Source organism: Rissa tridactyla, chromosome Z (assembly GCF_028500815.1).
Source record: "Rissa tridactyla isolate bRisTri1 chromosome Z, bRisTri1.patW.cur.20221130, whole genome shotgun sequence".
Taxonomy (NCBI): Eukaryota; Metazoa; Chordata; class Aves; order Charadriiformes; family Laridae; genus Rissa; species Rissa tridactyla.
The window spans coordinates 5,983,598-6,010,541 of NC_071497.1; the positions used below are offsets into that span (position 1 = coordinate 5,983,598).

General features: G+C 36.9%; 1 protein-coding gene across 2 annotated transcripts in view; it reads left to right on the top strand.

Annotated features, from left to right (window-relative positions):
* The window catches only part of TMEM161B (transmembrane protein 161B), a 51,767-nt gene extending 25,397 nt beyond the window's left edge, over positions 1-26,370 (top strand). The window contains exons 6-12 of one of the 2 annotated variants that reach the window (XM_054185050.1): positions 5,482-5,633; positions 6,161-6,221; positions 7,939-8,079; positions 10,842-10,955; positions 12,067-12,241; positions 14,276-14,372; positions 15,242-26,370. In XM_054185050.1, coding sequence (XP_054041025.1) covers positions 5,482-5,633; positions 6,161-6,221; positions 7,939-8,079; positions 10,842-10,955; positions 12,067-12,241; positions 14,276-14,372; positions 15,242-15,519 — 1,018 coding nt within the window. In that variant the 3' untranslated portion in view covers positions 15,520-26,370. The remainder of the gene's footprint in view (positions 1-5,481; positions 5,634-6,160; positions 6,222-7,938; positions 8,080-10,841; positions 10,956-12,066; positions 12,242-14,275; positions 14,373-15,241) is intronic. The other variant, XM_054185051.1, reaches the window with a different exon arrangement.
* The last annotated feature ends 574 nt before the right edge of the window (positions 26,371-26,944 follow it).

The window sequence follows — 26,944 nt, forward strand, 5'->3', positions numbered from 1 at the left end:
TCCACCAGGTAATGACAGGAAAGCTTGTGTCTGGCTCTTGTGCACCTTATAATTATACTATAGCTATATTATAGCTAACATATATCTGTTATGGCACAGCCTTTGTTTTCTTTGTTTGGGTGAAGTCAGGAATTCTAGTCTAATCTTGGCAGAGGGAAGAAATTAGAAATGAAAGCCAACACCTTTGACTCCCATTTTGAGCATGAGGGGGAGGTTAATAGAACTAATGGAAAAACGAGCTTGAAATACTAAAGCCACAATACAGTCTTAAATTTATCGGTGGCAATGCTCCATTTGCTTCATCTTTCAAATCTTGGGTGTAGCCAACTTTAATACTACAGTGATTGCAGCTCTAGGTGAAGTAGATCTGTGAATTATATATTGTAGGAAAATCCACTGCAGTAATTCTTTGTTACAGTGGTATTTGAGTACAGTCCTAATCACTGCTTTCATTTGGTCATATATTCAGTGCAAAACCAAATGTAGAAATTAAAAAAGATTAAGTTGCTTGGCAGTGGAAGCTTTCTGTCTCAGTAGTGTGAACATGCAAGTTGATATTAGGATCTTTTTTTTGATTGTTTCTTTCTCACCTGCCATTTTTATATGAATTGAGCCTAACCCAACATTTCCAATTTTATCCTAATCTGGCTGAAGCACTTGAGACCTAATTTCAATTTTATCCTAATCTGGCTGAAGCACTTGAGACCTAATTTGGACCTGGAGGAGATTGAAGCAAATCTAGTATTCCCTGCTTGTTAGAAGCACATTAGCTGTATTTTCTCACTAGCCTTCCTACATGACTGAAAGGGAAGTGAGATCAGATAGAACAGTATTAAAAGCAAAAGACCGTGTGCCAAAAGCTAAATTTTATTTAAGAAGCTATGAACAGTTATTTGCGTGCTTTAACATTTTTGTACCTGGGTATGTATTAGCTAAGGGACCAATATTGTTTTGAGTTTTTTGGTAATAGGCAGTATACTTTATAGAGGAAATCCTTAAGGACTTCTGTCAGTTTGTTGGGGTGAGAGAAAGATTAGAGAAGATAAAGTTTAGAATGCACATGGCACTTCTAAAAACATGCAAATTTGGGAAGCCCAAAGAATGGTCTGACATGTAGGACCAAGCCTTCCAAAATAAATAAATTCTGTGAAATAAAAAAGTGTAACCTTTTCTCTTTTTTTTTTTTTCCCCCTTTGTAATGTGTTATCAAACAGTAGAGTCTAAATTTTAGGCTTTTAAATGAATCACTTCCAAAACCAATTGTACCTTTTTGGAGAATTTGAAAGAGATAATACAATAGAAAGTATAATTACTTATCCAGTACTAGGTACTTGAGCAGTCTTTTATCAATTGTAGAAAGGAAACAAATGGCCAGAACTGGTTTTCTATCACTATGTACAACTTCTGTTTAATTTTTTTTTTTTTTGGTGGCATGAAATAGACCTTGTTTTAATTGGAGGCTTCTGTGCAGAGTAGGTGATTTTGTAGAAATCTGTGTGAAGTCACTGCTTCCTCATATTGAACAGGGCTTTGCTTAATTGCCTGTATGGTTTCTGGACTGATGGGATGAAGTAATGTGATCCTGTGCAGTCTGAGGGGTTAATGGCAAAGCAGAAGGCTGCAGTACTAGGAAGCATGGTCCAAACTTTACATTAGAATTAACATCTCCATAAATATGGTAACATAAGTTTTTCTGGGCATTACAGCTTTTTGGGTGAAGGAGTATGGTGGAAAGAATGATATACAGAGGTATTGATAACAATCCTTGTGATCATTGGCACCTAAGCAGATGAAAACAGATTTCAGAAGAAAACTGTTTCATTCATGTGTTGTCACATCAGGCCTCTGGGATGCTGAGAATACTTTAAAACTTACGCAAATATTTACTGATTCATTATGTCAAGACCAGAAATGATTCATCGTCATTTAAGTATTAAAAAAATTTGGTTGCCTCCATATTTTCAGTTGAAAGCAGTCAGGGTGATATGTCAACAATTAATTCTAGAACAAATTTGTGTTTTGATGACAGGTGTTTCTTCTATTTCATGGCTGTGCGTTAAGAGGTGATAGGTTGTACTGTGGATTTGCCTGACTGAATGACCCAAAAAAGCTTAGAGAAGTTGGAGGTGATGACTGGAATTTTCTTCAGCCCTGTCTTCCAGAAATAGATGTTTTGGTTTGGATTCAGTGCAGTAACCCACTATAAGCATTTTTTAAATGTCTGTAGTGTAGATATTCAGAAAAATTCCAGAAATTAATCTAGTCTACAGATCTGTATTTTAACAGAAATTTAGTTTAAAAGGAGTAGTGCATAAACTTAGTATTTGAGTTACAGTGTTAGAGTATGTTGGCATTACGTTGATGGTAGTTGTGCTAGGCACAACTAAGCTAGCTTTAAACGTGTTTCATGTGCTGAAATGTTTGTACAGCTGCATTGGCAGGTACCTCAGTGAATGATGCCAGATTCCCCTGCCAGACTGGGTAGATGCTCAAGTGGCAGCTGATGCTCAGCCTGCTGTTAAGTCTAGGGCTTACACCACAATGTCGCCTACGCCACAATGAGTTGTCACAAACAATAATGCTGTTTTTGCAAGAAAGATTGCAAAACTCATTTTTAAGCTGAAATTCACCACAATCAGCAGGTCATGGCCAGTAATCTGTCTGAAAAAAAGTGCAACATCTTTGTTTTGCAAGATCTTTTATTACTTCTCTTCAGGTACTGGAAACTGTTCAGTGAGCGCAGGCTATCAGCATCAAAAGTGATCAACCAACAGAGTATTCTGCAGCTTTTCAAAAATATTAAACCCTGAACAGGTCTTCTAAATGCTGCCTCCAAGAAACATCTTTGAGTCTTCCTGAAACTATCTAGACATGTAAAGATTTATTTTTCTGTTCTGCTAAAAGAGAGTTCCCTGTGCTGGAACTGTTTATCCATGCTACCAACTGTGAGGTTGGTATTGGTTCATACCTCAGTCCAGTGGAATGAAGGAGATGGTAGATTAGTAAATTTCACTGGCTACTTTTGGAAAATGTTTCAAGGGCATAGCAAAGGAAGGGGAAAGCCTTAACTTGACTGAAGGCTGGTTCAGGGAAAGTCAGCCATCAAATACCTTAAAAAAAACCTCCAAGACTTAAACTATAGTTTTTTCTACATACATGCAATTAGAAAAAATACAGAGGAGTTTATTTGGTTTTTCACTTGTGAATCCAAAAGTTTCATGTATTTTAATAGAGACAGAAGGTAGATCTTTTCAAACATGTGCATAGACACCAGTGGACTGTATCGCTGGATTCCATAACTGTAGCAATTTAAAAGACAATTTTTTTTTTGTAAAAGTGTATACCACAAATTCTATAGGTGTACCACGTTTTGTGACTAAACAAAAGTAAGAAAAGGTGGGGAATCTACTAATTTAGCACTGTATGCTCCAGAATTATTTCTTCAGTAGGTCCTGAAACGTAGGTGAAGCAGTGGAATTGATGAAGTGAGCCATAATGGTTTAATTTTTTCCATCCCTAGAAGAGGTAGCAGTGGTGATTATTCAACTAACAGAGGGCTTCAGTCACATATAGTTTGTATAATCATTAATTTATATATTGAGTTCTGAATCTGCACTATAATTGGAATTTACTGTCAGCATGCTTTCTTTTTCTCGTTTGCATTTTCTACATCCTTTAGGCACAATCCGTAGTTGAAAACATGAGGTATCTAGGGGGATTATAAATCTATTTATAGACTAGGACTATTGATCACAAAGTCTTATGAAGACCTATGTATAACTTGAAGATTTGAAATTAATGTGTTTTCAATTTGTGATCAATGTGCCTAGCTGTAAAAAGACACTTGGTTCAAGAATGTATTATTAGAGAAACAGAGATCTCCAGACCTATTATGTACCTCTTTTTAGGATGAGGTGCGTCTTCCTGTAGATATATCAGTTCTTTCTGTGAAGTACGAAGTGAGTTTAAGTTGATTACATTGAACTTAGAGTTATTGGATGCTGTGCTTAGGCCACTTCATTGTGTGCATGAGTACCTCTCTGCATATATGGGAAACAGAACAATATGTGCTGCCTAATGAAGTGCGATATTGCGTAGTCATATAGTTTCTCCAAGGAATAACTGATGACTGTTCAAATGTTTTACTGCATAGATACTCTAAAATATATTTTCATGTAATCTACATCTTAAAATACTTCCAGTATTAAAAAAGTGCAAATATGAATGAATATGTTATTGCATGGTGGGAAGAAAAGGGTACAGTTTACACTTAAAAATCTTCTTTTCCCTTTTTCTCTTTGGTTTTTCAAAGCAGGTAATATCTGGAGTGATCTCAAAGTCCTTTACTTAAATATGGACTGAATATTGCCTGCCATTTAAAAAAGAAAAAATCACTTATAATGATCCGCAATTCATAGTAATAAGAGTTGACAATATATCCAAATCTACTCTTTAACTGTGGAGCTAATTATGTTTAGAAATGTGTTAAAAAGGAGAATCTTCAATTTTAAAAACAGCTTGATAACAGAGCAGATGATGTCTTAGATGTTCATATTTGCGGCTACGTGAAAGGACTTAATATATCATGCTGGACTATATAGGGCTTTTTTAAAGTCAGTTTTTTCTTTTTTTTCTTCCCAAGGTGAGCATGGGATAGATTTTTATTTCCCAGATAGTACTAAACATGCTGTTATTTTACTATCTTTGGTGGCTGAGAAATCTCAAATATGCGCATGTGGAAGTAGAGAATTTTAAGTTTCATCTTTCCGTATGTTTTCTGTTTAGTAAACAGTCACATGATAATCTAAGCATGAATCCCAGGCTATTTGTCACAGTTTCTTGTAAGGCAGGTCTGCACCCCCTGTGAGAAGAAATTCTCATAGCTGAGAAATCTTATCCCATTATTGATAGAAGTGCTTGTTGGAGCATCCTGTGCTTCCTGTTTGTACATATAGGTTAGGGTTGTACATCCAGGAAGAACACACGTAGCTCCCCTGTGTTTATTCACTTCCCTGCCATCCAGTTGTTGCATTCAAAAGTAGTATTTTGGGTTTTGAAATTAATTAAATCTTGAGTTATGTAGTTTAATGGAATATTTTTCATTTAGCTCAATATTTTGCATTGAAAATACAATTGTCTTATTTTCTTGTTTGATGTAACTTATGATTATGTAATCATTTACACTTAAACTGTGGCTTAGTTCTCCTAGATTGATCGTGAATTCCGCTGCAATTAACTATAAGTAAGCCTAAACCAAAGCTATACTCCAGAGTGGTGTATTCCTGGCTACCCATTATGTGATTATTACGCTTTACCAGTGTTCTGTAATTTTAACTTGAAATTGGTTGAACGCGTATTACTTTTTACAAAAAATTACGCATCATAGAACAACCCTAGTGTAGATGATCAAAACACAGCTTTATAATTCTTAAATATAGTTATTTTACAAACTTAATTTTCCTTGACCTTTTTCTTGTGTAGTAAGGTACTGTTTTCATTGACTACCCATTATTTCAAAGTAGAGGATGGAGGTGAAAGGTCAGTCTGTGTCACCTTTGGTTTTTTCTTCTTCGTGAAAGCAATGGCAATCCTCATTGTGACAGACAACTATCTAGAATTTGGACTGGAATCAGGTAACTCCTTTCTTTATGGTTTGCAACACCTCTAGTGATTGCATGATGTGAAAAATTTTATTTCCAGTCTTTTTTGCGTTTTTGAGAATATCTGTGTTAAAGTGAACTCTGTGTCATACACTTTTAAGAAATTTTGCTTTGGAATGTAGATTCTGGAGGATATCCTCTGTTTTCCCTGATTTCTTTTAAAAGTGTAATCATTTGTTAATTATGTTTGCTTTCCAGTTTTACATTTAACCCATTTTGCCTTTCATAGTAAAGTGAAGGTTCTTTACTCAAAAAAACCCCAAAAACTTATGTTTGTAAAAAATAATGTTAATTTTATTTGTGTTCCTGAAGTGTAATAATATCAGAGATGTTAATAATCAAGTTTTATTCAATTATGGCATACTAATTAGCACATGAAAGAGCTATGCTATACATAAGAAAATTTGTTTATAAGATGACCTGTTAGCTGGCATTTTATTTCAAAAAAGGGATTCTGCATTTGTACTGTCATAAAATACATATAATTTATGTCTCTGCAGGATTCTCGAATTTCTCAGAAAGTGCTATGCAGTTTCTTGAAAAGCAGGGTTTGGAATCGCAGTAAGTTCCTGAAAATACATTTGTCTGTTTTATGCGTGCATTTATAACTGAATCACTTGGATTTTCTTAGCAAGCATTTGTCTTGCATGTGTTTCTCTTGTACATGCTTATAATATTTATAATAATGTGAAGAGGTGGATTAATAAAAATAATTCATCAGCAGTCACAAGTAACTTAAGTTGCATTTGTGTTTTCTATTTTTATTTTGGAGGTAGTTCCTACCCTCACATTTTGTTGTAGTTCATAAAATATTGTTCAAAACTGTGAACACTTTTTTTGCAGTAATTCCCTTCAGCTTTGCAAGGATTGCTTAAAACAGGTGCTAGGTATCTTTTGCCGTTCCTATGGTATGCAAGAGGATGAATGTGCAAAAGCTGCAGATAAAGCTTGTGATACAGTTATTAGTTATTAGGAGTAAATTTTGGCCTTCAGTCCTGTTTTCAGGTTCTATTAGTGTTCTCCAATTATGCAAAATCATTTGCTTGCTACAGGACATCCAAGTTTTGCATAGGCTGTTGAAGAATATGCTATAGGTTGTTATGTTACACAAATATACAATCACTGTCATAGACAGCCTTTGTATATTGGAAAATGGATTTTGGTTACAATTTGTTCCCTATAGAAATGCTCTAAAATGCATTTATGGGATATGTAATCACTATGGGAGCACAACTTTGAATTTCTTGCTTGGAAGTTCTTAAGTATCGTGCAGAAGCTATAGAATCTCTTTATTTTTGAGGAACAGAGGTTTCCTCAAACTAGATTAGTTTGTCGTTTATGAATAAATTCATGGGAAACCCTTAACTGAATCCCATGTGTTTCTTAGCCTTTCTTCACTCTGCTTTTTCTAAGCTATTGCAGGTTTACTAACTTCTGTATTAATTTTCCTGTTCAGTGTTTGTGTATTTTTGAACTTGTGTGGTGCTTTGACTGCTTATGGCAGCAGTTGAGTTGATGATGGTGTCTCTTGGTAGTTGATATGACACAGATTAAGAAAGAATCTGAAACTCATGTGGATCACTAGATTTATTTTTGTTACTCTTTAATCTGTGTTAGTTACATGTCACTTGTTTTTTTGTGTAATCAGTGTTTGTTTATTCTGTAACTTAGTTGATCATGGATATTTCTTCAGTAATTTTTTTTATATACTCCATAGTTCACTAAAACTATATAAATCACTTGAAGAGACACGTTAATTGGCCATATGTATGTATTAGATAAATCTGTGAAAAACTGCAGTAATAACAGTTTGATAGAGCTTTTTGATGGATCAAGGTAGAAAGTAAGTAGTGTAACTTAAATATTCATTTTGTCTTTGACCACTTAAACTTACTGATGCATCTGTTCCTCTCTTAAAAACATAATTATTAAATTCATTCTATTAGCAATTTCTCTTATATATTTTGTTGTTAATTACAATATGAAATTATTCTTTTTTTTTTCCTTCTCTACTAACAAACTTAACGTCTTACAGGCAGTAGCTTAGGTTTTCTGTTTTTCTAGGAAATAAATAGCTGACTTGGTGTTTTGTTTTTTTTTTTTTAATTTTAACTCCAGATTGGTTTGCAATAATGCTGGTATTCCAGAGTAAAACTATAGAATAATGTTTGCATTTTTTATTAAATGTTAGATACTGTTGAGTTGAAAGTAGTTTCTGATACCCTACCCCCACAACTTCCCCCCCAAGAAAATGCTTATTTCCTTTCTTTTCTTTTAGGGGTCCTGTGTCTAAACTAACCTTCAAATTGTTCCTGGCTGTTCTGTGTTCACTTATTGGTGCTTTTTTGACATTCCCTGGCTTGCGACTGGCTCAAATGCATCTGGATGCTCTGAATTTAGCAACAGAAAAAATAACACAGTAAGAGAAAATATGTGCACATATATGCTACTCAGTCTTTAATGTCTGAAAATAAACAAAGCAAACTATTCCAAGAAGAAGGTAGTGACTAAGACTTCTGTTGCTGCCTGCTTTTCGTATCCTGAGCAGACTTGCCACCTGCCTCTTTCTGCTCTGCCAGTCTGTTACCTTCTTTGCCTTGTAATTAGAGTCCCAATTAAAGGAGCTTTCCTTTCCTCCTCCACCACGAATGTTTCTGCTTACTGCTTCCTTTCCCCCATCATATCTTTTTTTTGGAAGTTAAGATAACTTTCAGTAAGCAGAGATGCAACCACAGGCTCTTTTTTTTTTTTTTTTCCACCCCCACCTCCAGGTGGGCATCGTGCTTTTAATAAATTTAGGATAAGACACAAAGAAAGGATGACCCAGAATATTTAATAAGGATCAGATGTTAATAACAGTTTAAAGGAATATTTTAATTTTCAGCCGTCCTTGAGTTTGTTAGTAAAATGTTTTCTCTGATTTAACTATTTCTCTTCAGTGTTCTCTGGTTGAGAGAAAACCTCCAAATGTCTTTCATAGATTTTGACCTTTGATGTTTAATACATGTTAATGACAGATTCTGCAGCATAGGCCATTGTGATCATTTAGTCAGGTCACTTTCCTAAGAGAATTGTTATATCTTCTGAAATGAAAACTATTTATATGCAAACTGCATTATCTTTTTTCCATGAAAAATGCCCATCTTAAAAATTAATCTGTGTTTAAAGTAGATTCCTTCACTCTTGGTAAATTTATAACCAAGTACTCTGTGTTACACTTGCAGTCGTCGTAGTTGAATGCATCCAGGTACAGCTGTAAGATGTTGGCTTGTTTTATCTGCTGTGAAGTTTCAGTGTGTAGACTGTGACTGAATCACCTCATAATCTGTTCTTTTCAGCTAAATACAGTGCTTAGTTTTTAATTTTTATGGTTCTCCATATTTTAAGATTTCTTGTGCCTTTTTTGTAAGTATCTTCTATCTAGTTGTCCAACATCTTATCTGTGGACATGAGATCCTAGGCAGAAATATAAAATCTCTGAAACAGAAGTTCATTAATCATGAACTAAAGGAGTAATTAATATCCACTGGAGTGGGGTTATGAAAAGTAAATCTTCTCTAACCTAAAGTTTAGGTGATATTGGAACTGATTGTTGAAGGCAACTTACAGGGAAGACTGACACCCTTCAACCCCTCACCCTGCCCCCCCACCCCCTAAAAAAAGTAAAGGTTAACGATTAACTGCCACTTCACTAATATGTTCAAAATGATTAATGTGGTTCTTTTATGTACACAGGGAGTGAGTTGTGTTTTTTGAGGGGTAAACAGAATAAAAATAATCTGGTGTCCCTTTTGTTTTTGATAGATGGCTTGGTTTTTTTCTTTGTCAGGCGTATTCTTTGCTGCTTATGTTTTGGAATCTTCCTGATCAATTTGTACCACTCTTCTACACATTCACTCATTTTCCTTAGCCTGCTTCAGGAGTCTTTCAGCCTTTCTCCTTGTACTCAAACAAACAGAAAGGGATTCCTGCCACCCTTTGGCACACTCCAGTCCATTAACTCAGTAGGATGTCTTAAATAAGTAGAAGCTCAGGTAAAATGCTTTCACAAGTTACTGAAGTGCTTTGGATTGTTCTTTGATGCCGTCGTGTTCCCTAGCAACACTGAATAACTAGCAGTGCTTATTTCTTCGTCTGAAACCAATGATTTAAATGTGTGTGTGATGACATCTTCTGAAACATGCCAACATTTTAATGGTTTTAGGAAGCTTGATAGTTTGAAATCAGTAAGGTCTTGTGTTCTTTAGAATAACTTTTGATTACCACATTTTTTCTATAGTGTTGAAGCACTCTGGTTGGAGGTGGCAGTATAGACAAGCTGATTCTGTTAGTGAGGAAGCATTGCACTAGCAAAACCACCGGAACGACAGCACTGAAGTCTTCATCTGTTTTTGTTTCATTTTAGTAATGAAAAATGAGTGGGATATCAGGTTCAGAAACGAAGAAGGATATTAGTTTCAGGAAAAACTCCAGAAAACTATCTCCTCTCTTTAAATTCTAGTGTGTATTTTGTACTCAGAAATCAGAAGAGAGTACTACTTTTACATTAGCTGTGCAGTTTACTACAATGCTCTTAAAATAGAATAGCTATGCTGGCTATTGTTTGGTTTTTGTCTGAATATCTTTAATTGAATGGAAGTACCTAGTTTCATTTAGTCAAGGTTTCTAAGCAAAAATCTTCATTGAACTGGGAAGTCTGACCTGTGAGAACTGCTTCCCCTGGTCTATATAGATAATGGAAATTAATCTGAGTACATTTTTACTAAAGCGAAAAAAATAAATACAGCAGCATACTTCCTGTAATTATCCTTATATGCTGACTGTAGGTTAAAACTGTAATAGCTAGTGCAGTTTGGTGTTACGCTATCATACGGACATTTTCAACAACTGTCTTTTACAATAGTGTGGAATAATGCAGGTAGCTCCTATCATTAGATTCTTTGGAATAAATCAAATTTTCAGATGTTCTAAGAGAACTTTTTTAAGCAGCGGGATTTCAAAGTATGTAAGTTTTTTTTAAACATAAGTTATATCTGTAAAATAGGGAAGTAATTTTCTTATTTACCCTGTCTCACGACTATTTTAAAATTTGAATTTCTCCTTTTGAATCTCTACCGCCCATTTCAGCAGCATGGTAATTGTTTGTATTTAATAACCTTTCCCTGTTTTTTTTTCTTTCAGAACATTGCTACATATAAACTTCTTGGCACCTTTATTTATGGTTCTACTGTGGGTAAAACCAATCGCTAAGGACTACATTATGAACCCACCTTTGGGCAAAGAGAGCGTCCCTTTGTAAGATTCCCTTTAAAAATTCTTTCTGGGGTATGGAGAACAAAACCATAAGTTTAAGTAGTGCCCTGTGAAAGTCATAAAAATGTGAAAAACTTAAAATTTAACAGCATTTGCTTTCAAAGATAGTGTGGAAGTTGCAGCTGAGCTCTAAAAAGCTTCTGTTACTTCAGAAGAACGAGAATTAGTCGCAAAGTGGTGAATGTTAAGGTGGTGGTTCCCAAAAAGCTGCTATCTTCTGGCATCTCCTTGTCAGTGATGGGTTGTTCTTCCTAGGGGTGGAATACGACCTCACTGCCACCTTCTGGAACCTTGTATCTTACATACTGGTGTAGGAGAGGAGCGGTTTCGCTGAAGACAGTCGGGGTACACTGGCATGAGAACTAACCTAAGCAATTTGTCTTAAGATCTATGTGTAGATGAAGTGCATGTGGAATTGATAGCTAAAACACTTTAAAAAATAAAAAATGGACAGGATTTTCAGGAAGAGCGGTGTCTGAAATAAATATTGTACAAGTAGCATAGGTGATTGTCACTGTCACTTTAGTCTAGATAAATCAAAATGGTAGTAGTCAAATAGACATATAACAGATACGATTGGCTGATGCTTTTATTGTTTTCTGCTTCTAAGGTGATTCTGTGACCACTGAACTATTACATAAAACATCGCAAATATTTTGCGCTCCCATTTTGTTCCTTGGTTTTTCTTAAAATGAGGGTTTTGCTGTAACAGGGTATCTAAGGCAACTGAAGCACACATTTGCTATTTAGAACTGTGTGTATCAAGTCCTGTAATTATCTGAGCGAGCTTGTTTTGTAGTGTGTTGTCTTCATTACTCGGAATTTAAGCATTTAAGAGCTATTCTTGTTTACAATGCATACTAATTTGGATCTTATGCTGTAACAGGGCTACTAAGAAGTAGCAGTAGAGAGAGGAGCAGAGGACCAAAGTTAATATTGCTTGCACATGAACTTTGTAACTTTAGATTGTGTTGGGTATTTTTGACAATATGCTTCAAAATTTCTTTACAGATGATACAAACAAATAACTCCATAGCAGTAGGTGACCTTTGGAAAACAGCATTGCCTTTCTTTTTTTTTTATTAATCCACAGAATGACAGAAGATACATTTGACACCGTGAGGTTGTGGATTATAATCCTCTTGTGTGCTTTGCGATTGGCTATGATGCGTCATCATTTACAGGCCTATCTGAATTTAGCCCAGAAAAGCGTAGATCAGATGAAAAAGGAAGCTGGCAGAATAAGTATGGTTGATTTACAGAAAATGGTAAGTATGGTGTTACTGAGGTTACAAATTTGGAGTCCTCTGTCTGTACAAATGCGTTTTCCCCAGTTTCTTATGACGTCTGTGGCACCAAAGCTGAAATCCGAATGAAGCTTCCTAAACTATGTCTCTGGTAAAAAGAGCACTATTACAGAGAAATTCTGCAGATCAAAATATACAGAGGTCTGTCATCCGTATTGTGCAGATGGCTGTCTTAAGTTATTTGGAAGTACTCGTAAAAGATCCCGTCATGAGTTGTTCTTTACAAATATGATGTGTTTCTGTTCAGCATGAATAGATCTGGGGGAGTGCACAGGCTGAGAGTGATCTGTGGCTACAACGTGGGGAAAAAAGAAATAGTTGAATTTAGAAGAGTGAAATACTGTTACCTAATCCCAACTATGATTTTTGAATTGTGGCAAAATTTAAGATTAGGTGGTTATATTTTACTATAAAATGAGACGTGCTTAATTCTGTCAGACCACCATCAAGTGCACTGCCCTAGTTACAAACTGTCTGCCCATCTTACTGTGGCAAAGGAAAAATTTGATTTTTTTTTTTTTAAAGAAAAGTAATGAAACCTACCATCAACAAAGTGACGAGGTAGAAATTCGTAAGCTTGTTGTAGAATGGTGTTGCACATTGCCTGCAAAATAAACTTACATTTCTAGTGTTGCATGATAGTGGTGCCTGATGATCCTGCTGAGCTGGGATATATTGCAGGAGGAGCATTGGAAGTATGCCATAAGACAGATTCCTCTCTTAGGATTGCCACTATTACTTATGATCTTGTCCTTGGCTTCACTGAGTATCTGAAGGTTGTTAAGTGGACTACGCAGTAGCTATTTACAAACAAAGGGGGTAGCAATTTGCTTCAGAAAAAAGGTTAGGAAATACAGGTAGCAGCAACTGGTTAGGACAGAACTGTGTTGAATGCTGTTATTGCATAATTTTGGTTCTGGGAGCTTTCACCCTATCTGTAAAACAATAATGTCTTTATATGGTGTTTCCTAAATCTGTTTATCCAGGATCTCTGTATCTTCTCCTGGAACTGCCAGTAAAGTTTTCCTAGCTGTCATCCTACAGCGATGATGTTTTCTTACCATATTCCATCAATTCTCTTACAATATTTCTTGTCTCATGTTAGTTTTTTTGATGCTTGCTCATCACAAAGCCCTTTGAGGCTTTAGAAGTATTTCCAAAAATGTCATGTATGCCTTCATCTTTTCTAAAATCCAGTTACCTTTATTTCGTTGCTTGCTTGCTATTGATTTTATGACTTTTTTTCCTTCTTTATTTGGTCCTGTCTTTTAGGTCAATAGCTTATATAAAATACGTAAGGCAACAATCTTGAGAAAGATGGAACAGATTGGGAGCAGGGGGAGGGGTAAATCTGAGTGGATTTCAATGAACCATAATGTATACCTGAAATAAAGACCATTTAAATGCTGTTATTGATCAACTATTAATGAAAAACCATCCTGTCATTGTTCTTAAAACATCGGTGTTTCACAGTTGGATATCTTAAAAATATGTTGCTTTTGAGAAGGGACTGCAGTATTAACCTAACTTTAATTTGCTTTTTATGAGGCTTTGGACAGCGACTACTGCTTCATTTTTTAAACAGGATTGAGTTTGAAATCACTGGGGACTTTAAAAATTGAACATATATTTAGCGTTGATTCTGGTTTATTGAAGGAGGAGTCTTTGAATGATGACACGGAGTTTGCAGAAGCAAAATTGTTTCTGTTCGTTTTAACAGAACTGATGCTTTTAATTACTTCCTTTCAGCACTTCCTCTCAGATTTGTAAATGCCCTGCAACTGGAGTTCATTATGGGGGTTTCTTCATTAGGTCTTTTGAAGAAAATATGTCCCATCCCAAGATGTGGTAGAAAACATTTAAAACAGCTTTACTGCATAAGTACTTGTTGTTTTCTTTTTTTTTTAAATAAATTGCTTGTTTTTCCTAGATCTATTCGTAAAGGTTTGTTTTGATCATCCAGAACTTATGAATTGCTCTCTTCTGTTTTCCCAGGTGGCTCGGGTATTCTATTATCTCTGTGTAATTGCACTGCAGTACGTTGCACCATTGGTAATGCTACTTCACACAACCCTGCTCTTGAAAACACTAGGTAGGCAAAATTGGATCAACAAAAATGTGTTGTCTCCTATACAGGGCTCTTACATTTTCAGCTTACTAAAGAGAATTTGAATGTATGAGTACTTTAATACAGAAATACGTTGTAGCTTCCTGCTACTTAAAACATACTGGTCTATGGCTTTTAAGCAGTCCTCATCCTCTTCTGTTGATGCTTTTGACATCTTTCAATTATATGCTAATTTGTTTGATTTATTTTTGAGAATTTGTGTAATACAAAAAATAGGGCTGTTTACTTCTGTTGAAATATTTGTCTAAAAAGTATTTTAAAAGTGAGTTGTATAAAGAATTATTGATTTAACCTTATAAGCATCTGTTAAATGAATTTTTTTCAGCTTTTCAATCTTAAGTGGTCTCTTTGAACAGAAATTGTGAGATACTGGGTTCGTGTCATTATTGGGAGATCTGATGTCACTCTGGGTTTTTTTTTGTTTATCTTCTTTCTTGTGAGGGATGTCTTTCACAGCCTGTCATGCAGTCGTGGCATTCTTTTCGTAAAATGTCAATGGAGATAGGCTTTAGTAGGCTGTGATTTATCCCATTCTAGGGTAGACAGCTACACCTGGTGAGGTGAATCATACCCAGCACTGACAGGGGTCTCAAGGCAGCTATATCATACGTAGATGGTAGGGTGTCAAAAGGTAAGGTGAATCCTACCCTAACAGTTTACTAGGATGATCAGGAAGCCATGCAGATGAATACAGTTAGTATTTACTAAATCTCAAAAAGTCAATATTTTTTTTTGTGTGTGAAAAACATATCTAAGATGATCTTTAGAGTGGCAGAAATAACAGAACTTGGATTTGATTATACAAATATCTGTTACTTGTTTCTTTTTCACAGGTAATTATTCTTGGGGCGTCTACCCAGAACTGAATTCTGACACTCCAGTAGAGAACAGCCTGCTTCCCAATTCAGTTTATTCTGAGTCTCCACCTGCTGATGGAAAGATGAAAGTAACTGTAGTACAAATAACAATGGCCTTGGGAAGCCTAAAGAATATTTTCACTCCACTCCTGTTCCGGGGACTCCTGTCTTTCCTCACCTGGTGGATTGCTGCTTGCCTCTTTTCTACAAGCCTTTTTGGGCTTTTCTATCATCAGTACCTGACTGTGGCATGAACAGGTCAAATGACAAAGCAAGCGTGAGGTCAAATACTTAGATACAAACCCAGGTACCCAGGAGGGGATGAAGAGAAAAGAAAACTATACATGAAGAGAAAACATATCAGAATTTTTTTTAAACACTTCCTCTGTGTTCTCAGGGTGAATATTCTTATAATGTTTAAAATCGCAACTGGGTTTGTTATTTTTGTTACCCAAATGGTAGGTAACTAATTGAATTATAGTATCGGGACTGACTGACATTATTGGGTGGCAGGTGGTGGTGAGCGTGCTGAAAAGATACGACCTCTGAGTATCTTAGTTTCCATAAACAGCAAGCCAACCTCTAAACTTTGTTTTAAGCATCAACAGTCAGTGACAGAACTGTGTTAGAAGGGTACTGGTTATAGTGATGGTGGCTGCCTATCAATTAAATCTTGAAACTGAGCCATACAATGGAAGGAGAGAGGGGATTTAAAAAAAAAAAAAAAAATATTCTGTTGGATAGCTATCAATCACTTTTCTCCATGAAAAATGAAATAATCCAACAGGACAAAAGAGATACTGTATATTACAGTAAGGAAAGTTGTATAAAATTTAAATTTAACAGGAATAGATGTATGACCTGACAGGTATTGCTGCCTAAATATTTTGCAGGAATGCTTGTGCAGTAAGAGAGGGGTTATAAAAAAATATATTATTTCAGTCCCTGCAGTCACTTTGAAGTAATGGCCATCTATATTGGTGCTAATAGTGATCCACAGATTCCATTTGGATCTTTTAAATTTCTTTTCAGGTAATAGATAAATTCCATTGAATTCACAAAATAATAGGAGATGATTAGTGACGCCAAACATTTCAAAACAAAACAGTTTAATCCTGCTGACTGAGAGTGTATGTGTCTGTGTAATGTACATATAAATATATATTATATATTAAATATATAATATATATGAAGTTATAAAATATGGAATCTTTATTTTAAATTACTGAATGTATCTTACAGGGCCGTGGGAGAGGGATGTATGTGTATCTAGTAATTTCAAGATCCCTTTTGAAAGGAAAATTGAATTTTTTCTGAACGTTCAGTTGAAAGGGCTATTTGTTTTTGGTGCCTCTTCAAAGGTACTTAGCTATACTAAAGAACTTATGCTCTTTTGGAAGAAAAGATCTACTTAAACTGTTAATCTTGAAATGTCTGCTCTGTCAGATGATGATTTTTGTCACTCTAATCTGTGTTATCTTGGCCATATAGTAACTACTAATATCTCTTGGCTTCAGAAATAAATTTTCTGTATAATAAAACAGCTACAGTAAGGAGCAAAGCATAAACTTTACAAGTTTTGCTTAACTGGAGAGATAGATTCCAAGTATAAAACCATTGCAAAACAAAGAGGATGACAGTTTTTCAGATGTTTTGTGTAATTGCAAAACAGGAATGGGAATTTATATGCAGTAGTTTTTTTAAAAAATTAATACTACACTTTGCAGAGGTCAGTGGGTTTTTTAACTAATACTAGCTGGTTTTATGTTAATGTTCTTTCTCTTGAATTTGTGTACAGCTTTGGCATATAATAAGCATTTATAAATGGAAAAGCTTAACTAAATATTTAATATGTAGCAAACCTACCATATGGGAAAACAAACTATCAATGAATGCAGAAAACCAAGAACTTAAGATGGGGATAAACTGTCTTACTGTGTTGAATGCCTTGTAAGTTATTTATTAGTTTATTAAATTGTATTTACTGATACTAGGGAAATATTTGTGCACACCATCCAGTACCTTCCGCATGCATTTGGGATGTCTGAGAACACTTTGCATGATTTTACCGGTTTCATTGCAGTATCGTATTTCAGTGCTCCTGGTGCTGAAAGCTTTGGTTTTTTTCACACCAGCTTTTCATAACTAATGGGGACAAAGGCTTAACTGTGTGAATTCGCCTAAAGAAAAATATTTGACTTCTTATATTCAGATCTCGAAAACATTCCTAGTAAATGTCTTTTGGATTAATAGAATGACAAAATACGACAGATCCAGCAATACTGGACTCCCTTTCTGTTAGTTCGAGATGTATCATTACTAGTAGAAGTAATAGGGCCAGCTTTTAAGTTATAGTTACGTATCCAATGTATTTCATTCAGGAAAATAAAACAGTGTAGTCCAGCCTGATTCTTATGGTGAACTTAGGCGAAGCAGCTCACTATATAGGAGATATTGTTGCAATCTGAAGAAAAGGAATGAACTTTGGATACTGGGGAAGACTTCAAAATAACGTTAAGTAACAGAGTTTCTGTTGGCATAGGTATTTATTCTGAAAGCTCGTAAGTAAAAGTGAACTGTAGTTCTAGAATATTGCATTCAGCAAAGGTAATTGTGTGTGTAGCCGAGCTTTACAGCGCTTTTGGTAAGAGCTCATGCTGTCTTATTCTTCAGACGTCACACTGATCACAGTGAAAAATAGGCACCTGGATGTTGCTAAAGTTAAGATCAACACTTCTGGCCATTGCTGTTTCATTGTTCCGCAGAACTGAATAGTTGACCTTCTGGTCAGCCGTCTGATCCAAGTGGGAGATGGTCTTTCTTTGGAGCCATTTAATCCTTACATGAGTCTAGGAGGCTTATTATAAACTAAAATATAGCAATAAACGCCTTTGAAGTGTGAGGTGACAGTGAAACTGGAGGGAGTGTATTGCTATAGTTGTGAGCAATGCTTCCTACAATTGTGTGATATGCTCAAAAGTGACTTTTAAAGCAAAATGGCAACGCTGACAGTCCTGACTTACATATATATTATGTAAGGTTGAAATGAGTACCTGCTCACTTCTTTAGTAAGTTACTTTAAAACAGCAGCTGGCAACTGCTTTTTTTTGAGACCTTTATCAGCATCTTGGGGTGGGGCGTGTGGGGGGAGAAGCATCTTGCAGAAATGGAAAAGCAGGTAAAACATGACTGGGAGATTAGCAGTTTTAATTCAGGATTCTTAAGCATTTTCTCTTGCTTTTTGCCCACTAACTACTTCATTTCTGAGAGATTTTAGAAGGAAAGGTGCCTTTGACAAAGAATCAGCTTTTCTTACTTTCTTCCTTCCTCAGTGCACATCTCTTTCTCACTCCAGTAATGTGACTTGTTAGCTTGACTTTTTTCCTGTCTATAGCTTTTTCCCTACGTTCCTACACAGAACTGACTGGGATAAATTAATTCAGGACTATATTTTGTTTTTGAAGGATTATTTCCTATAAGTACTTTAAATAACTTTGAATTCTAGCTGAAGTATAAACAAACTTCTTAATGAATGTTTAAACATTGCACTTTTATTATGAAAGTCCCTTTAGAGAGATTATTAAGATAGTGATAAATCCAAGTCTTCCAGCAACTTCAGGGAAGTCCATACGTAACACTTGTGTTATTTCCGAGCTTAGAGAAGTTGATTAGGAAAAAGAGAATGGATTATCACAAGCCTGCTCTTCCACTTTGCAGGCGATGTTCTCAGTCAGCACTTGTCCTCTTCTCAACCTGTAGGATTTGCCAGGTTTTGAGGTATTTTTAGCTGCATGGTTTTTCTTCTTCCAGACTTCTCTTGCATAAGAATCAACAGATGAAGAAATGGGGGAAATAGGTAGCATCAGTACAAGGGAACATCCTTGTGCAGAGGGACACACTTTAGAAAATTCATCTCTTTGACAGTTGTTCTTCACCTTCTTTGAGTCAGAAGTACTGGAAGATTTGTGGATAGAGATGTACACTTGGCTTACCTGGATTGTGAAGTCAAACTCGCCTACAAACAAAAATGCCACCAAGATACATCAACACAACAATTAGGTAGAATACCCGTTCTGTATAAAATGGTTAGTGAGTATGGAAATTTCAACTAACCTCAAAGCAAAATTTAAGTTTTGTATTTTGTCACAGTAACTACAGCTAAATGGTAATAAAGGTCTTGGATTTACCGCATAGAAAATTTAAAGTATCTAATCGTAAAGCTGTTGGAAGGTTCTACAAGGCAAAAGGCCTTATGCCTCTATATTCTCAAAGACCTCTGTTTTCCTTTTGAACATAGCGTATTTCTCCAGAGAAGATTTTTGGGCAGTTTTTGAAAGCTTCATGCTTTGCAGTATGACACAACTTGTGCATTTCTTAGCCACAAAACCCCCAGACTTAACCCCCGAGTTCATTTTGTCACTACAAAGTTACTACAGTGTTTTAGTTAAGACTGAAGAATTAAGTGCATGGTGAAAATGGGAACATGGAATGAACATCAGGCCAAAGAAAAACGTGTGTTCTCTTGGAGAAATCTTTCCATTGTGGCTGAGCAAAATCTTAATAAAAGAAGGCAACAACAGGTCACTTGTATCCTAAATCAAATATTAAATCTGAATGTTTACCATTATGAGTAAATAAGACTGTTATTTTCAGCATCTGCAGCCTAAGTCCTAAATCCCAAACAGCAAGTTAAGAGCAATATTTTGACCTCATGGATATTTACTCTAAGGACCATCTAGGCAACAAGTATTGAAGCCAAATGTCTGATCTAGTTAAGCAAGCTGATGCAGAGTAGTCAGTCCTGTGCTTTGGAGTGATTTTTTTTCTTTTTTTTGGTGCAACTTGTTCTTCGGCAAGGTCTGCCATGCTTTGTGGCCTTGGCAGTGCATGCACTGAAACGGATGGCATGTCTAATCTCCGCTCCTAATCCTAGGCTGAAAGGTCTTCCTCCTCTGCGGGAGGGGCCAAGATGTTATTTCAAGGCTGCTTTTACTGACATCTGTATATGCTGCACTTAACTCTTTCGAGTCTCTCACTGTGGACTGCCAGGAGAGTAATGCTGCACTGGACATTGTTTTGCATGCCAGTGTATGTGTATTTTTATAACTTTGATTTCAATGGCATTTTTAATGGAAATTATTTTTAATCCTGATACCATGGATCATATTTTCATTTTTTTTAATTAATATCAGTGCCTGCAACTAGAAGTCAAATACTTCTGCACTAAATTTTTTTTAAAACTTGATGTCCAGACTGAAGTGTCAACAAGTATGCAGTTTTATATTGAAGTGTGAAATCCATCTGTAAATACCAAACTTTCTCCCCTAAGTGATCACACATCAGTCAAGAATCCTTATTCAGATTTGCAGCGTTTCCCTCAACATGCTATCCGTATGACTGCTATTTATAAAACAAACACCTCAGTAGAGTTTTGAGTAGCTTTTTACAAACTCCTTAGTAGTAGGCCATTTCTGTTTATTTTATGATGCTGCTAAGTATTTTGTTTTTGAAACCTGGTTTAAAATACCTTATGCTTAAAGTCAACCTTTTTCTCTTTTACTCTGTTCATTCTAACTCTGCTTCTCTTTATTTTCTAAGCTTCAAGAATGCATGTTTATAGTATTTTTGATAAAAACCTAGGAAAAAGAAAAATGCACCAAAAATTTTGTTTCATAAGTACAGTTCATACCCATGTCATGACGTGCCAACAAACAGTTTTTAATTCTCCTGTATTCAGTCCTTCCTTTGTCCCATTGTTAACAATCGTGCTGTGTTTTCAGTATGTAAGCCTTTCTAGGAAGAATACATGTGGGGAAATACTCTGTAATAGCAATGACAGGAAACTTTGTCTAATGTTTCAGTCTTCCCATTTATGTGAGCAAATATTCATGTAAAGATGCTATTAAATGACTTGAGCCTAAAACTTCTCATAAGGTAGACTTGTTACAAATTGCACAGGGAACATCCTCCAAGCTGTAAATATTTTAGTTTAAACATGTCTCTCTGTTGCTGGGAACATACATAAACTCAGTGTTGTTCTGTTAATAGCCTTTTTCTTGTCTTTTTAAGTGAAAAGCACTAAATACTTCTTACTCTAGAGCAAACCTAAGAACAAAAGATTCTCCTCCCTTCATTTCAGTATTTGCCAAATGGGAAAGACTCTGATGTAATTTATGTAAGTTCCAGCTTCCTCTTATTGCTAAATTACTGTTAAAATACGATTTTTGTAGTTACAGCTTTACAAGCATTAAGACTGTCGTGCTTCACAGTGAAGATGGTGTCAAGTGGTTGTTGCATTATATCGACCTGTCCCGACCGGTGGTGCGTTACCTGCTGTTTCAAAACAAATTGTCTTGTTTGCTTTATGCTTTAGAGGTTCATTTGGGTCCATGAACGGGAGAGCGCAGCACATGTTGGAAAAAACTGGGGATTTGCTCTCTTTTGTGTTGGGGTTTTGTGGGCATTTGGTGGTTGATTTTAATTTTTTTTTTTTTTTGGAGTCAGTGTGGATGATACTTAGGTACAATTACTACAAATAATAAACAACCTACAGTAACATTGCATTCTTTTTGTACACTGTAGACTAAAGTGCCTAAATGTGGGTGGTCTCTAGAAGACATGCTTTAAATTTCTTGCATGTACCTTTGTAGTTATTTTGCTGCATAATAGAAGGTTAACTTTTTGGAAAGAAAATGCAAGGAATGCTAGCCCTTAAAATGGGGTTTGCTATAAAATTATTTTTTCGTTACAGTTTTTGACACGCAGAATGTTCGTGTGTGTTCATGGGTTATTACACGTTGGAGGCAAATAAGATTTTGAAGAAACCTTTTTCCGTCCTTCCGACTCTAATGATAATCTGACAGCTTTTCCCACTCCCTGACTGGTAATACAACACCCCACTGCCAGCTGTGCATTCAGTTTTCCTTTTTTTTATGGCCGGGGGAAAGAACTTGCACAATTCTGAAAGCGTTGACTTTGTAGGGACACCCTGGGTGTCACTTACGCCCGAGTTGTGCAGGCACACGAGTGACTTCAGCCAGGTAAGTAATTCTGTGTGAGCTCAGAAAGGCTGCGCTCAAGTTCACTGCATCCGCATAGATTTTTGGGGCAGAAAGAATACGAAAGAGCTGGATTGTAATGTGGCTGGCTGGCACCCAGCAAAGGGGCTCCGAAAGAAAAGGCACAAGTTACACCTTGTACCAGTTCTGTGGGATGCTGTTTAGGGTATTGAATAGCGAAACCAACCTCATCTTTCAACTACTTCCCTGCCTCTGAGAACGGTGAGAGCCGAAGGTGGAATCCTGCCTGGTCTGGCTCAGCAGGGAAATTAAAAAAAAGTGAGGAAACAGCAGGTGCCTACTCTTGAGTTAATTACGCGTTCTCAATGTGAAGTGCTGGTAAGTTGAGATGGTGTTGCTCATTCAAATCTACCAAAGGAAGCCTTCCTCCGAGGAAGGCTTATAAAAGCATTTTGAGCTTTTGGCTCTAAAAAGTGGCCGTAGCAATCTGTACTGTATGTAGTACACTGCTTGGGAAATGTTGCTCCAGTAAGCTCACCAAATGCCTCCTTACACTAGGTGTAAGAAATTACATTGCTTTTTTTACTGCAGAGCATTTACAAAGCTGGTTTTGTCTTGCTTAGTGTTACCATGTATCAGGCAGCTTTTTATTAATGTGAAAATAGTAAGAATTGGTTTGTCGTCTAAACACCTGAATTCCTTTAACATCAGTAAATTTTGTAACGTGAAACAGGATTATACTTTCTTACTCCCCATTCGTTCTGTTAAAATGTTATAATTTAACTTTGCTTTTATGACGCACACATGATTAAATTTACATCCATTAGTTGCTAATGGTAATACCACAGCAAATCTAAGAGGAACTGTGATAGCTGCTGTATATCAACTGCCCCACCAACTTGCTTGCCTTTGTAAAGCCTTGATCGTGTTAGACATTTAATGTCCACTGCAGCGATGCTCACGTGGTAATTTAGTGTCCCTACATGTACTCTGCATGCCTTGCATTTGTGCACTGTCAAAGGATAGAGTGTTTTGCAGTACTTTAGGTTTAAAAAAAAAAACCACCTTCCATTATTTTATATAGCATTTCCCGTATCCAAAATAGGAAAATTTCTAAAGCCAAAGATCAATAAATGTTTATTGTCTATTGGTGTGATTTTTTTTTCCTATTTTGTATTATACATCCCACGTGTTAACAATTTGTGCCAAAATGTCCAGGTTTGCCAAAGAACGTGTAGTACACAGACTTTTTCTCAGTTTCTGTGGTAGCCTAAATGGTTTATCTTCTTTTTTTAGAAATAGCGTAGACCATTTATCCCCTCCTTGTTTGGGGTGCAGCAGAATAAACAATTTTCTAGTATAAATGTAGATAATGCTGTATTCACATGAATGGCACTTTACCCATGAAGAACCACTTACGGATTTGATACAAATGTTTTCATTTCTGTGTGCTTTAGAATTAAAATTCAGGAACAATTTAACTTTCTGGAAAAACGATCAGCTGTATGCCATGGTGGGTGGAGGAAATTCTGAGTTTCCCACGATAGTCATGGGACTTACTACCTTTCTTTTTGACTGTCACCATTTCCTAATAGGAAAGTACTTAAAAATGGGTTGCATTTGCTGTCTTAAAAAAAAAGAGAAGGAACGTGTTTAAAAACATATTACATGGTCTCTTCTATTTGTTTTGTCCTAGCAGCACTAAGAAGGAATATACTTAAAGGAATGACATCTTGTAACCTTTGGTTTTTTTTAATTTGATTTTTTGAATAGCAGATTTGGTTATGCATGGTTTTTCTTTCCATCTGTGCAACACGTACAGGTGAATGATGTCAGAACCGCTCAGATAGTTCTGCAGTGGTAAAAAAAAATCCTTGAGAAAGCAGCATCCTTTAACCTAAAACCGAGTTAGTACCAAAGACCCCTTCAATTGTAAAGGACGGTCCTGTTGCAGAGAGGAAAAATGCCCAGCAGTCCCTAGGAGAAGCCAGTCTTCATTTTTGGGATGGGGATTTGAAAGTGTGCGAGGCATTTGAGCTGTGGGATCCTCTCCTGAAAGTGACCAGCCTGTCCCAGACAGCAGGGTGAATTTAGAACCATGGTTAGGAGGAAGGTAGTGAGCTATGGTGGGAGATTTGTTTGTGTCTCAGAAGCCACCTCGGCCTTCTGCTTTCTCCATGCCACTTGAAGCCTGAGACTGCCTTGGGACTCTGCAGTCCCCAAGACTTCACAGTAGAATGGGTGTTTAGCGCAGTGTGTTCTTCTCAGCAGTTTTTATAGTCTGTTCTTCTGCTCTGGGAGATATGTTGATGCTAGTTTGCCACTTCAGGTTGTTCAGTGGGTGCTGAAACAGTGTAGGTGCTTCTCAAGATTTATTCTAGGCTAGGTTTCTGCATCTACGAAGTTTGTTGTGTTTAACCTGCAAAAGGTCTTTGGTGTCAAACTCTGCCGTCAGCTTACTCAGGCTGCTGACTCTACAGCATCTTTTCTGCCTGTGAAGTGTCCAGGCAAGTTGCCTGGAAAAAGCATCCATCCTTCTGCTAGCCACAGCCCTGGTTGCTGTGGAGGTGCGTGCTCCGCTCTTCCAGCGCTTCACACTCACCTGCTCTGCAGCCAGAAGCAGCCGTGTGAAAGCGTTGGCAGCGTGCTGGAATGGAAGGGAGTCTTTGATTTCAAGGGTTATATGACGTGTTGCTTTTGGACCGACGAGGTTCACACTCTAAAGCCCCACTGACTTTAAAGGTCTTCGGGGAGGAAAACGAGCAAAGCTGACCTCTGCTGTCAAGTGCAAGCATGCATGAGTCAGTGTAACAGCCTAGGGATTATCCAACTTCTAAAAATGCTGATTTTATCTGAGTATGTCCTGTGGTAGGGTGAGGCCCAGAAGTGTACTCCAACCAAGAGGTCACGCATCTGCTACCTGTCCTGTGCTAGCTGGTCTGGACAGGGCTGAGAAAATAACGATGATGTTGCTGGTTTGATTCAGATTTTGTGAAGAATTTTCAAAGATGATGTAACAATTATTGTTGCTTGTCTGCTTGACAGACAGGCTATTAGCTGGTGGACAGCAAAATAGATGTGGCAGAGACAGGGAGGTCACTCTTTTGGAGAAATGTTCAGTTTCCCTCTAGATCTACATTAAAAAATAGAAAGCAATTTGTTATATTTGTTCTGGAGTCAATCCTGCAACATTTTCTGCTTCCCGTAATATCTGTGTGTTTAAAGACCCCTCTGAAACACTGTTGTGGGTTAGCATTTTGCTTTCCCAGGGGTGATGGGTCTGGGGCAAGGGCAGCTTCTAAGTTCATGAATTGTGGAGCCATTTTGTAATTCTGTTGCTCTTGAAAGCCGAAAGGAAAACAAAGCATCCATCTCCGAGTTATGAGATTCACAAGCTACTTTCCATGATGCCCACGTTCTTCCCACCTGTCAAATCTGAAAGCAGTTTTTCAGCGAGTGTAGAACTTGTGTGATTTCCTGAAATGCGCATTTTTATAGGTGTATGGGGTATAGCATGAAACAGTTGTGCATGTGTCAGATACTAAAAGAATACGAGCTCTTAGTTGGAGTTAGATGTATCTGACCTTTTCCCATTCATTTGGATTATTTTGGGTATGGGACAGATGTGCAAGTTTTGGTCCCAAAGTCTGGTTTTCTTCCTTGGGTGAGCACGTGCTATTCCACTCCTGTTCTTGGTGTCAGCCCCATTAGAAGAGTAAAATATAAAATCTCCTCCAGCCCAAACATCTGTATCTGGTCCAGATGGCCGGTTCCCCTGTCCTCTTGCTCGTGGAGCGGGATTGAGCTGTTACTGTCACCTCCCAGGCAACAGGAGCTCGCGGAAGTGAGGAAGGGGACAGCAGAGTCAAGGAATTCGGGCTGGAATTTACAGAATGAAAGACACAGGAAGCATCTGATCTGGACAGGGATTCCTTGGCCACAGGGAAGTACAATGTGGTAAATTGGCTGTTCAATATATGCTAGTAAAAGCCATCTAGGAGGTGAGGAGTGAAAGTGACTCCAATTTTAAAAAAAAAAAAAAAAAAAAAAAAAAAAAAAAAAAACACGAAACCAAAAGCCAACAAAGGGGTGAGTTGGAGGTTGTGTAGCGCAGGGTAAGTGAGACCAGTGCCATAGCACTGCAGGGCGAGGTGTTGCGTGTTGGTTGTTTTTCGTGGGAAAACCTGGGAAAGCTGTGGAGGATTTAAGGACTGGGAAAATGACTTTTAGTGAGAAACGTAAGAACTCTGCAGAGTATCAAGGGTAGATTCAGACGTTAAAGTACCTTAATGCGGAATAAAAATTGCATAGAGAAGGACTCCAATCTTAGAGGAAGACAGAACAGGAACCAGAGGCTGCAACCTGACACTAGATAAATTACAGTAGCAGAAAATGGGATTTTAACAGGGAAAGTCACTAATTGCATTACAGCCTGAAGTGCTAAATTCTCCACTGCATAGTCTTCAGAGATCCTCTCTATAACCTGCTATGGGTGAGCAAGTTACTGCTCTCAATACAAGGATAGTAACAAAAAGTAAAGGCATCAGGGGACAAACAACTAAACCAATGTTTAATTTAGGTTTGTTCTAAAAATTGGAAATTTGGAATTTTTGGATTGGCACTGCTGTGGCTGGATTGCCGCGTGACTAGCAGGAGACAC